The following is a 13819-nucleotide window of genomic DNA, read 5'->3' as shown; positions in this document are numbered from 1 at the left end:
GGCAGGAAACCCACTAAAGAAACACTTTCTCTGATTCATGTTGGATTTTTTGTTTGTTTTTTTTTTTTTTTAATCTAGAAAGCACAATTTATTAGAAAAGATTCAGCCTCTTTAAAACAGAGATTGTTTTCATTCATTTTACTAATAATTATTACAATTAGACATATACCTAACAAGATCCTTGCACTGCATAAAGAAAAGAGAAGGACTTTATGGGCAAATTGTTTGCCAAGTTGACATACTGTCTATAGTACTATTAGTTGAGACACAATTTTCTTAATAGCTTGCCCCCCACCCCTGCCTTGGTGAGGAGTATTGGATTTTTCAGCTCAATGAGCATCTGGTCTTTTATCATTCACGTGCTCTATTGTAGTTATTGTTAATGGTTATCTGAACAGCAAAATAGGGAGCATATTTCACCTGTCAGCCTGTGTTCCTTGTACTCATCTTGGGATAAATTATAGCAGGATTGATTAGCAGAAGGAGCTGAATCTTAGGTTCCATAGAGAAGTCATGAGTTATTTTTCTCTAACATTCATATCTGTGTTCGGTCTTTAAAGGAAAGTTTCAGTATTTCAAGATCACAAATTTTAGATTGGTCTTGCCAAAAACTGATTTAAAAAAATAAAAGTGTATTAGTCTAGTTTATACAGAAAGAGGCAGAAATATCTTTTTCTTGCTCTAATGTGGTTCTGATGTGGTGCTGGTTGCCTCCTCTCCCAGGCAGCCAGCACCAGAACAAGAGGACACAGTCTCAGGCTGTGCCAGGGGAGGTTTAGGGTGGTGGTTAGGAGGAAGTTCTATACAGAGAGAGTGATTGCCCATTGGAATGGGCTGTGTGGGGAGGTGGTGGAGTCACCGTCACTGGAGGTGTTCAGGAGGAGACCTGATATAGGGTGCTTGGTGCCATGATTTAGTTGATTAGGTGGTGTTGGATGATAGGTTGGACACGATGATCTAGAAGGTCTCTTCCAACCTGGTATATTCTTAGTTTCATAGTTTCATTCAGGGTTGGAAGGGACCACAAGGATCATCTAGTTCCAACCCCCCTGCCATGGGCAGGGACACCCCACACTAGATCAGGCTGGACAGAGCCTCATCCAGCCTGCTCTTAAACACCCCCAGGGACGGGGCCTCGACCACCTCCCTGGACAACCCATTCCAGGGTTTCACCACTCTCATGGTGAAGAACCTCCTCCTCACATCCAGCCTGAATCTCCCCACCTCCAGCTTCATTCCATTCCCCCTAGTCCTATCACTGCCTGAGATCCTGAGAAGTCCTTCCCCAGCCTTCCTGTAGGCCCCCTTCAGAATAGTTTCAGTTTACTACCAAAAAGATGAAGAGTTCTCCTTAGGACTGAGAGATGTGTTGGTATGAGTGCTAACATTTGTGAGAAACACCTCTGGAAAGCATCGTAAACATTGGCATGAGTACTCATTCACTGGTGAAAAGAACCATTGACATCCACTCAAATTTGATTAGCAAATTAAAACCAAACGGAGGGGTGTGTGTTTTTCTATATAATATGCAATTAAGCAGTAGAATTGCAATGGGATCTTTCAGAGGATAGAAGTCTGAGAACTTTCAAAACCAGACTGGATAACTTCATGAGATAAAAAAATTAATGGCTATTAAATGGCCTGAAACCTGCTTCTGGCTCAGTGTAGCTCATCACTGGCTTTTAGAACCTACTTACCACACATCAGGCTTGATACTTGGGGTGCTGAGGTAGGACAGTGCTGATGTGTCTATATGCATTTTGTTATACAAAGCAGAAGACATTATACACCTTCCCTAAGACCACCCTGATTGTCTCCTTTATGCCTCCATTCCTGGCACTCTGAGTCAGCCCCTCAGAGGTCAAAGGAGAATCCTGGTGCTCAGTTCCCTGGGGACAGTGCTGACACTGAAGTGTGAGACAAGGTGCTAAGGCAGATGAACATCTCATCTTAGCCAGCACGATAGAGAGCCTGCAGCCTGAAACATAAGGCTCAGATCGTGGCTGGTATATTTAAGTAGAAAAGCTTTGTGTTTAGACTTAAGGGAAATTGAGAGCTATAGAGGTTCATTTGAGGTTTTATTCCTGGACAGTTCCTGAAATTCATGGTATGATGCTTGATGCCTCATTCCTATTATGAGACTAATAAAGATAATAACCTTAGAAAAATTGCATTTAGATGGCTAGGTTGTTCCTTTCATTTCTTTACTAGTTTGTGGGTTTTGTTCTGTTTTGGTGGGGGGGTTTTGTTTGGTTTTGGTTGGTTTTTTGTTTGTTTTTGGGGGGTTTGTGTCTGTGTGATGGTTTTTTGGTTGGTTGGTTCATTTTTGGTTTGTTGCCTGGTTTATTTTATGGATCTAAACTTCTTGTTTCACTGACCTTTAGCCTCCAGATCATTTTGGCACCTTGGCACCTCTCTCTTCGAATGTTGTAACTCCTCTTATGCGTTCATGTTTCATACGCATCTGTCATGAGAATCTTTCTGACCTACAAGCCACACCCCTACCAATACACCCAAGAATGACACTGGCATTTTTGGTCACAAGGGAACATTGCTGGCTCATGATCATCCTTCTGTCCACCAGGACTTCCAGGTCTTCCTCCCAAGAGCTGTTCTCCCAACAATTCAGCCCCCAGTCTATACTGAACTATGGGGTTGTTCTTTCCCAGATTCAATCTACACTTGCCCTTGTATTTAATTCAGTCTCTCCTTGGCCAACACTCCAGCATGTCCATGTCTCTGGGTGGCACTTTCAGAAGTGCCCTTTCTGAAAGTGCTGCATATTCTGTTGTTTTGTGCTGTTATGATCATCTAAGGACACAGGCAAAAGATTTACATTCAAGTAAATTCAAATCAATGGGCTCCTGACAACATGTATTTGGAGAAAGTAGGTGAGTTGTGAGGCATACAAATTCTTGTTTTCTGTGTTGTGAAGAGATGTGTCTTTGCATGGCTAAGTAGTTAGAGTATATTTAACAAAAGGACAAGTAACTCATAAAGGTGAGAGAACAAGGAAGAAAAGAAGTGGAAAAGTTTCCCGACTCCAGTCCATAAAGCTTTATCAGCAAGCAGTACATCTTCCTTCAAACCTATCTTTATTAATGGAAAAGTCAAGTGTGTTTTCTCTGAAAAAAATGGTTTTCTGCTCTTGATAGCCTTGAAAATTGTAAATGAACCTAAGCAAAACCCCAGAATCAGAAGAAAAAAGAGACTGGGTATCCAGTTCCACAGCCGGAGGGTGGGCGGATGTGTGGGAGGGCACACACAAGAGTCCCTTCAAATCTGCATTAAAAATACAGCAGTATTCTTGCAAGCAGTAAGTTTTTATTATGAAATTTGTCAGCTCAGTTTCAAGAGTGTTGTAAACCTTCCTCTTAAAGTCTGTCTGCTTTTAACTAGATATAAGTAGTCTTGAGAAGCTTGATTTTAAGTCCCTGATCAGATGGATTTCCTTTTTGACTCTAGACAGCAGCCTGGAGGGTGTCCTGAGGCAAGAGAACAAGATGCAGACAACCCGTTTGTCTCCTAGTTTGTGCTTGTAGCATGGACACAAACCTCTGTTCTTCCAGAACTGTTAGTTCATAGAAGACTCTCTTTGATTTTGTAATGAAAGTTCCTTCCTTTGTGACTCTCATAGCCATTGAAATCCTGGCTTTGGGTTAATAACTTCATTTCTTGAGGCTTCAGCATGAATCCTTCAGTTAGTAGGAACAAACTTAGTAAACACTTGAATGTCACATTCTAAGGTTTCAATTTTCATTTTCTTCTTCAGTAAGTATTACTGTGCCATTAATTTGTTCTCTGGGAATGATAAAATAGAACTAATATGAAATTCAAATGAATTCTTCTGCTGGCAGCCTGTTTGTTAGCAGCAATAATGAAATGTAATGATTAGTGGACAGTGGAAAAGATCGTTTCCCTCAATGATTCCAGGCTTTGATATATTTAAGCACTTCATAAAAATATCCAGAAAAGCACAATAACCTAGAATTGAACTGTGTACTTCTCGATTTTTTTTTTTAATATATATTCTTGTTTAGTTTCACATCAAGTACTTTATATATAACTTCAGTCATTCAAAGGAATCTATTTCACTTCTAAAATTTTCAAGTGTGGAAGAAATCCAAACCCTTTTATTTCTAAATCTAGAGCAAGTGTTATGAAATTGGAAGCCAGTGTTTTGAAGAGAAGACATAATTTGTGTTAGCACTTGTTGGGATACCAAGGATAGCATAAAAAAACCTGACCAACCTGGTCTTTGCAACAGATTGATCTTTCCATTGGGAAGTTGAACAAGATTTTACAAGGTTATCTGCTTCCACCTACTGACCATTCGTGATATTACAGACAAAACCAGCTGAGGGAATGTTTCAATAACTTCACTCTCATCTTTCCTCCTTCTAATAGAGGCCATGGGAGCAGTGTATGTACATACAAACTCTGATTGCCTTTTGTAGTTAATTACTTTAATGGGAAATATGCAGGACTTTTTTGTTCTCCGCTTACTCACCAAATCAAGCTCAGGAAGTCAGCCTGTGGCAGAGGTGGTATTTCCTTATCTAACAAATGAGGGAAGTGACAGGGTGAGAAACTGTCTGCCTGCCAGTAGGTCACACCTGAAAAGAATTTTTTGGGTGTTACTTTCCCCAAAATACAGTCTGGTTTTCCTTGAAAAGTAGTTTCAATATAAGAGTATTTGAGGTACTAATTCATACATGAGACTACCTGGAATAACAAAGATTTTTGTTACTGCAAATATGCTGCTTCAGAAGTGACAAAGAACTTGATATGCTTCATGAAAACCTCTCTACTATCTCTTGCTGTGAATGAAAGTACTTTTTCTCAGGAAACCTCAATTCATCTTACTTCACTGAATGATTTCACTTTTTAAATCTTTTATAGGTAGACAGTTTAGGTAAGAAGGCTTTGGCAATGAAATAATAACAGTCCTTCATTTAAGATGAATAGGCATGGTGTTGAAGAGGCATAATCTCTTCATTTTATATTTGCTTTCATTTTTAGTAGGAGCTGCTATTAGCTCTCAGCTTTACATTTGTTTAGGATCTCTATAACAAGTAACTCTAGCCAATAATCTAAAATCTACTGAGTAGTTCTAGCCCCAATGAGAGGTTGTGGAAGGACTGGTGATTTTTTCAGCTAGAAATCTCTAGAGCTACAGTATGTAAGCAAAATTAGCTTCCAAGAATACACTCACTAGAAAAGTAAAGTTGAATACAAAAGAAAAATCATAATAGGTCACTTGTAGTTCAAGTCATCATCACACTGTAGACATTTGGTTTATTTCATTCCACGTAGTACTGTGTTGTATCAAGGAATAATGTTGAGAAATAAATGCTTTTCATATGATGCATTTTGTGATAATGATCATCTCGGCATGTCTTAAGGTGTACTGGCAAAATCCAAAGGTTCAAGAACAGCTGAGATACTTTAGGATTAAAAAGATCTTGCTGGATGTCATTAGGTTTAAGATTGTTTGTTAAGAGTCCTGAAGAAAATGAAGTCCAAAATATATGTGTCTGTACCTCTGTATATACACACATATATACGCACACACATGCTTGTGTGAACTGATGCTTGGTTCTTGCATGTTGCCCTGAGATTCAGACACAACTATCTTCAACACACCAGGTTTTAGTTAGCACTCTTGACAACAGGCAGAAGTTTGAGCAACTGTTTCCTCTGAAGTTTACCTTCATATTTTTTTAGCTGCCATCGCTGAAGAGAGAAAAGAAAAAGGAGTGAGCAATTATATTTCCCTTAAGATGCAAGCAGAAAAAGAAAACATATGCTGTAAAGCAGAGATCATATGTTTGTCTTAGGAGCTGGCTGTACTACATTGAACTAGGTTTATACTACATTCAATTAGGGTCTTTTGTGATGTTTAAATCTTATCTTTGACTTTATGCTTGTAATAGATTTTAATAAACTTTATATAAAGCCATGATTCTAAATGTTGTGCATTTAAATCCACAGAAATGAGAGTTCAATGAAGTGTAGTAGGTAGAGAAACCCACTTTTCAGGTGTTGCTGCATTGCCTCCAGAGTTATTCCCAAAACCTACAACTCTGACCAGTATGCTTTGTGACAAGCTTCTCTATTTGTCTTTTCAGGATACTAAAGCAGAGTGCAGTTCCTGTGTAGAAACTGAGGACAGAAAAGTAAGTGGCTTGTTTTAATGTTAACTTGTCAGACAGCTCTAGAGTAAGTGGTGTCGGTTGGTTTTTGTCTGGTTGATTTTTTTATATCTATATATAGTGAAACCATGTGGAATTATTTTATGGTTCATGAAGTTTTCTAACAATAAGTTTTCTAGTGTTGTATTTTAACTTTCATGGGGATGTAATAGCCTTACTCTGTTGAATGTTTTTCTCTTAGGAATTTGAGTAACTGCTTGATCAGAAGGCAATTATAATCTTAATTTCATGAAACTATAGCCAGCTTAAAAAGGATTGCACTTCTGATTCTCAGTTTCCACCGTTAACATAAATTCTGTCATGTCTTTCATGTTAATGTTGGCATAGCATGTTAAATACTTGTAAAGTACCAGGATAAGAACTGCCTCTTGCTTTATAAGCAGGAGCTTTGACCCTGATTCCCCCTCCCCCCTTCAAAATAATTGATGATTAAAATAAGTTTATTTTATGTTATTTCCAATGTTATTTCCTGTGGACAAGTCGTGTTCACATGGATTCTTCACCTTGTTAGCTTCTCCAAAACACGAAGTTACGGCATGGTATGTTTGAATATCCTTGAGTAAGGTTCCATTTTTAGAAGGAATTCCTGAATTAAAACATAACCAAGTTCTTGCTGTACAACGAGCAATGCTGAAAGCTGCCTTCTAGCAGCTAACAATATCATATTCTCAGTTTGTTTGGAAACAGTAGGTCTTCATGCTCAATTTCACATCAGTTTAAATGTGCTATGTTGTGTGGTACTGATGTTTTATTTCGCAACTTCCAAAACTTCTTTTGGCTGCTGATTCTGCCTATAAACACTCAGCAGCTCCTCCTTTTTGAAGTTCTTTTTGCTGTAAAGAGGAGGGTTTAGAAAACAGTGTTGTGCCAAAAGCACTTCTGTTGCTCATGATAGCTCAAAATTTACAAAACAAAGTCATATAAATGCTGTTGAAGTTCGTGCAGGAAAGCACAATTCATTTGCTTTGTGGAGATCACACTAAAGGTTCTTCAGAATGGCAGTGATTTTCACCAGTTTCAGGCATGAAGTGAGAGAATTATTTTGTGTTATGCAGAAGCTTATTGAAATAGTGAAGTGTGAATGTAGCTAGAGGAGAAAGTGTGCTATAGCTTAGATTCCCAACAGCCTTTCCTACTCTCCTCTTGCTGAAGTCCTCTATATTAAGGCAGGTTGAATATCTTTCATTTAAAGGAGGTCGGCCCTGAACGTTTTACTCGGGTGTGTATCAGTATGATAGAACTGGCTCACTGTAGGGCAGTTGCAAGGGCAGTAAGCAAATACAGCAGAATTTCTTTGAAATTTAGAAACCATCTCATCTTTATCAGAAGGCTCAAAAAAGTACTGCCATGATCTACTTGACAATGCTCTGTGTTAGTAAAGGACTACAACATAACTCTCAATAGGAATAGTAACTTTGCTATGTTGGTACAAGAGCTGAAGCACAGCCATTTTCCTTTGCATTACATGTCAGGAACTATTCCTGTTATTTCCATTCCTGACACTTTTTCAGTTCTCTTGGAGGTTTAGGGGATTTGCTGTTGTTCTTTTAAACAGCATTTTAACAAACCAAAGCATTCTTCCTTTGCTGTTTTCTTCTATTCCTGACTTACGCCTTACATAAACCCTACTGTCCTATGTTATTATCTTCTACTCCATTTTTTTTGGGTAGAATTTCCAAGTCCTCCTGCTTTCTATTTATGCTTTCTTTCTAGGCTACATTGTTTGAATTAGTGACAAGTTATGTCTTTTTGTTTCTTGTGCAGTTCCTCCCATTATTTTCTCCATTATTTTGCAGATGCTGGATAAATATTAACCTGGTTAATGTGTTCATAGCAAAAAAACTAATCAAGAAACAAACACTTCACACTGGTGAGACACTGGAACAGGTTGCCCAGGGAGGTGGTGGAAGCCTCATCCCTAGATGTTTGTAAGGCTAGGATGGATGTGGCTCTAGGCAAGTTGATCTAGTGGAAAGTGACCCTGCCCATGGAAGTGGGGTTAGAACTAATTGATCTTGTAGTTCCTTCCAACCCTGACAATTCTCTGATTCTGTCATTCTGTGAATTATCTTTGATTTTAAAATGTTTAATTGTCAGAAATAAATTTCAATACAGTTTTGAAGTATTTTCCCATTAAAGAAAGTGAGCTTTTTTTAAAAAAAGGAAGAAAAAACATTGTGGTGAAATGTTAGCATGTAGAGCCAGAACTGTGTTCTGGATTACTAAATGTGTGCAGTGTGTATGTATCAAATAGTCACTGAGTTTGTGCATGTGTTGAACACAGGACATGTAATGTAAAGATTGGACTCGATGATCTTGAAGGTCTCTTCCAACCTGGTTCATTCTGTTCTAACAAGCAAATCATTACTGTGAGGCTTAGGCCATGTAGCCTTCAAGGTCTGACCATTACCTTTTATGAAACTCTCTGGTTGTTTCAGTGGAGGGGCATGTTATGCTAAAATGCAGTTTTGGACCTTAATCCTGAAGTCCAAGATCTGACTTTTTGGATGTGGGTAGCAGCTACTAAAACTGCACAACAAAAAGGTTCTTTTTATTGCTTGAATAATGGGAAAAATTGTCAAGAGCCTGACAGGGTTTGGACTCCAATCTTATCAATGTATGTGTTGTGTATCTTTTTCCTTTTATTGCAGCCTTCCTTTTATCTAACACATGTACCATCCTGTCGAGGGGTTGGAAGGGTAAGGCCAAGAAGCCTCCTCCCTTCCCCCTGTAAAGTAAAGGGAAAGAAAATTGAAGGGAAAGGGAAAGGGAAAAAAAAAAACTCACAGCTGAATTAGCAAAGCAGTGGGGCTGTATATTTACAAAGCAATGTAGGATATGCCAGGGAATATATACAAATTTACAATATTTACAATATATACAAAGATATACAATAAAGTAACACAGAAATGAGAGTTTCCCCCCCTTGCTGAGGGGGTTCCCCACCTCCGCTGTCCCCCTCTCTCCCCCTATTCCCCAGAGTGGGTTAGAAAAGAGAGAGAAAGAGAGAAAAAAGTTAAAAGCAGTTTGTGTTAATTGGAAAGCAGTTAATACAGGCCTTATAGCTTATCGGTTTCAAGGCCGAAGCCTTGGCAGAAAGCCCAGGAGCTGCAAGCTGCTGCCCGAAGGAGAAGCGGAAGCAAGACTGAAGATAAAGTGCTGGAATGCCCAGGATACCCTCCTGCACTCCCAGTTCAGAAGGTGCTTCCTCCCACTTTACCAATTAAATTAGTTTAGATTGTTCTTTTCATTTACCAACTTCTGTCCACCATATTCCCTTTCTTAAGGGGACAACGTCAACCGGTCACACATCCTTTTGCCAGTAAACTGGGGTTTTTTGGGTTTTTTTCATTATTCCATGACAGGATTATTTCTACCTCAGCATAAATTACAGAAGGGATTTTTTTGATATTTTTTTCTTGGCCTCAGTAATTGCTCTGAGTTTGAATTGTTTTCTAAGAAGCTATCTTTATTCAGTGGCTTGTGCTGTCAGAACTCACCCAGCCATCAGGCCCCAGAAAGAGGCATTGTCATCCAATGCAGAATCTATGATCTGACCTTTCTCTGTGGCAACCCAAGCCCTAGGTCTAAGAAAGTGACGTGAAATGAAAGATCCCGAGATTCCCATGTTATCCTGTGCTTTATTACTTTGCTTGCCTGATATGCTTTCTCCTCTTCTTTCTTGCTCTTAGAAGCAGAGGCATAATGGTAAGGTCACAGTCACAGATTCGAAACTTGCCGTGAAACCTTGAGAGTCTCTCTCTGTTTCTCTCTTAATATCTCAGTAAAATTGAAGAGCTGGAGATGAGTAGGTTATCAACACTGCAGTGATAAGTGCTAGCAAATTTCTCATCCCTTTGACTGTAACTACTGGTGTCTTCAGGTTTACAGACTCCTCTGTGCTCTTGCCTTTCAAACAATGCAGCAATAACAGGCATGAAGTTTGCTACGTTTTGGGTTGTGGTTTGGTGTTTTTTTTTAGGGCTACAAGTATAGTTTTTATTCAAGAACAGTGGCAGTCTGTTCAGTGCTCTGGTTTTCAGCTGCAGAAATGGGAATTAATGGAAAGAAGGTTCCAGCAGCCCTCCCAATTTCTCTTCTTCATTTTGTTAATTTGTTGAAGCATTTTGAAAGACAGAAATGTAATAAATACCTTTTGAGGTTATATGATATGATTAATCTTTTCCTTGTGTTCCCTCTTAAAACTTAAGTTTCCACTGGGTTTAACTGGCAGGTTTACATTACAGTCCAGGAGTGTAGTTACCAAAGATCAAGAGACAAAGATGCATCCACCTTGGTGAATGCATTGTTACACCGATATGGCACACACAAACTCAAAACTGAACATAATTCATAGAGCTTAAGCCAAGGTAAATAAATATTTTCATTTCATCTCGGTTGAAATCAAGATAAACTACTGCAATTAGAACATGCATCATTAGTCCCTAATAATTTGCACTTCCATAATGAAATATACTACAAATGAAGTATATAATTGGTAATTAATGGATAATTTTCCCAGTTAACAACAAAATATAAAGCTGCAAGGTGCCAAGGTGCCTTTTCTTTTGTTCTTTTTCCCTGATGTTTCTTGATCTCTAACTTCTGCGGCAGGAATTTGTGTAACCATGGCTAAAGCACTGCCTGATGGCAAAGTAAAATTTAATAGCTGTAATTATTATTTTGAAATCTGTTATTCTATAAATGACAAAATAGCATTTAATTCTCCTAACCACTTCACCACTATTACCTGTCTCTCTTTCCATAGTTACTTCCAATGACCTTTTTATGTAAGATTCTACTTATATTTTCTACAAGGATAAAAGCCCTCAGGTTTCAGAATAACAGGTGACAGGTAATCAAGGGAGAGACTTCTCAGGATATCAGGTAGTGATAGGACTAGGGGGAATGGAATGAAGCTGGAGGTGGGGAGATTCAGGCTGGAGGTGAGGAGGAAGTTCCTCACCATGAGAGTGGTGAAGCCCTGGAATGGGTTGTCCAGGGAGGTGGTTGAGGCCCTGTCCCTGGAGGTGTTTAAGGCCAGGCTGGACGAGGCTCTGGCCAGGCTGATCTAGTGTGGGGTGTCCCTGCCCATGGCAGGGGGGTTGGAACTAGATGATCCTTGTGGTCCCTTCCAACCCTGACTGATACTATGATACTACTATGATACTAGGACTCTACTGAAACTTGCCTGTATGATTCTGCATTGCTGAACTGTGTTTCCCATTTCCAGCAGAGGATCCATGTGTGCATACAACTTGCTCTCTTCCTCACCGATGTTCTTTTCTGTTTGTCACACCCAACCTTTTTTTTGGTTTTGCTGGGTATCTTCATTCTGAACATCTCAGTATTTGATGTGTTGTGAGGTTTTGTTTTTGCAGGGGTGATGACAGTTGTTTGTGTTGGTTTTTTCTTTCTCATACCCATGTGTTTTATTATAATTGTGTGTGTTGGGTGCGAACTAAATAATGGTGGTTGAAGGGCAGTTTGTTTGTTTCAATAAATGTGAGACTTACATAGAACAGGAATCTTAAAAAAAAAAAAAAAAGAAGAAAAACTGGAAATAAGATTTCTCCATGCCCTGCTGTCTTTGAGATCCAAACAGAGCACAAAGGGCATATTTTGTTCTACTCCACAATTGCATTTGTCATATCATCAAATTAATTCCCGGCAGTGCTGTGAAACCCAGCCTCTTGATATGAAGTTATCTTCCCTTTTGTTGTATTTCCATCTGAAATGGAAAACCGAGACACTGAAAACTGAACAGAACATTAACTTACAATGACCTTTCTGTGCTGGCTAACTATGCTAGAAATGTTTTATTCTTCAGCTTTGGCTTCGTCAATTTTGTTTTATTTCAGCTTACTCTTTTCAGTAATAGACTCACTTTTGCTGTAATGTGCAATGACATTCTCTTCAGTATTCCTTGCAGGCAGCATAATGCTGACCGTTAACTAGCAGCTAAGTGTTATTAGCTTGGTGGCTCAAGGTCACTCAAGATACCTTGCTTCAATTTCTCTTCTTGAGAAGGAAAGTAGCTCATGGAGAGAACATTTTTGAGATGAATCTTGACTTTAAAATTTACCACTTTTGAGCTCAGAGTGCAGAGGCTTTATGGGAGTAATAGACTTTATGGGTATGCATTAGGCCAATAACATGATAGGTCAGTAAGTTCAAAAATTTCCCTGTAGTGACATAATGTTTCATAACTCTTTATTACCTTCTGTGGGATGTGGTACAGGCAGCCATGCCTTTCCTTTTCTATGCCTGCTGTGGAAAATATTTTATAATTAATTTTTTTTTTAGTACCTTCTGTCAGGATCTCAGAGTACTTTACAAACAACACCTATGAGGAAAGTACTTACATTTATATTGCTCAAGTAACATATGGGGAAATAGAAGTGTGAAGGGGAGACAGGCAAGGTTACAAAGTGAGTCGGAGACCAAAGGGGGGGGGGGGGGGGGGGGGGCAATCAAATTGCTTAATCTGTGGCTTCTTGCAAAATTTTAATTATGGTCTGGTGAAAATATTCTCCATGAAAGTTCTAAGTGAAAACTGTGTCTTATTAGCAGGAAGGAAACACAGACAATTTCTTTAACATTCTTCTTCAGGTTATTGTGGGAAGGAATTAATACAGGTTTCAAGTAGTGACGAGCTGATAAGAAGCATCATGAAAGGACTGCCTCAGCTGCTGACATCTAAGGCGTAGATATATTAATATACTGTTTTCATTCATTTTAATCTCTTTTTCTGTTCCTTGAGAGCTTCCTATCAGTGAGTATGAACTATTATTAGTTGTATTCCCTTGTGAAGGCATCACATGCTCTGCTTTGTTTTGTACCGACTGGACAGATGGGCAGAGTCCAATGGGATGGAATTCAACAAGTCCAAGTGCCGAGTGCTGCACTTTGGCTACGGCAATCCCATGCAGAGCTACATGCTGGGGTCGGAGTGGCTGGAGAGCTCCCAAACAGAGAGGGACCTGGGTGTGCTGATCGACAGCCACCTGAATATGAGCCAGCAGTGTGCCCAGGTGGCCAGGAGGGCCAATGGCATCCTGGCCTGCATTAGGAATAGTGTGGCCAGCAGGAGCAGGGAGGTCATAGTGCCCCTGTACTCTGCTTTGGTTAGGCCACACCTTGAGTCCTGTGTCCAGTTCTGGACCCCTCAGTTCAAGAAGGACATCGAAACACTTGAACGTGTCCAGAGAAGGGCAACAAGGCTGGTGAGAGGCCTTGAGCACAGCCCTGTGAGGAGAGGCTGAGGGAGATGGGATTGTTCAGCCTGGAGAAGAGGAGGCTCAGGGGTGACCTCATTGCCCTCTACAACTACCTGAAAGGTGGTTGTAGCCAGAAAGGGGTTGGCCTCTTCTCCCAGGCAACCAGCACCAGAACAAGGGGACGCAGTCTCAAGCTGCGCCAGGGGAGGTTTAGACTCGAGGTGAGGAGGAAGTTCTTCACCGAGCGAGTCATTCGTCATTGGAACGGGTTGCCCAGGGAGGTGGTCGAGTCATCGACCCTGGAGGCATTCAAGGGGAGATTGGACGTGGCACTTGGTGCCATGGTCTAGTCATGGGGTCTGTGTTGATAGGTTGGACTCGATG

The 13819-nt window shown here is 39.9% G+C and overlaps 1 protein-coding gene across 29 annotated transcripts in view; it reads left to right on the top strand.

The window, feature by feature from the left end:
- RBFOX1 (RNA binding fox-1 homolog 1) overlaps positions 1-13819 on the top strand; it is an 881269-nt gene that overhangs the window by 287263 nt on the left and 580187 nt on the right. For 28 of the 29 annotated variants that reach the window (XM_068147194.1, XM_068147209.1, XM_068147190.1 and 25 more), the window contains one exon: positions 6132-6179. In XM_068147194.1, the coding sequence (XP_068003295.1) occupies positions 6132-6179 (48 nt within the window). Of the gene's footprint in view, positions 1-6131; positions 6180-13819 lie in introns of those variants that run through there. The other variant, XM_068147177.1, reaches the window with a different exon arrangement.

Source organism: Melanerpes formicivorus, unplaced genomic scaffold, assembly GCF_026170545.1.
Source record: "Melanerpes formicivorus ecotype bairdi unplaced genomic scaffold, bMelFor1.0.p_v2 SCAF_14, whole genome shotgun sequence".
NCBI lineage: Eukaryota > Metazoa > Chordata > Aves > Piciformes > Picidae > Melanerpes > Melanerpes formicivorus.
The sequence above is the reverse complement of the archived record's forward strand: the minus strand, read 5'-3'. Positions and strand labels throughout refer to the sequence as shown.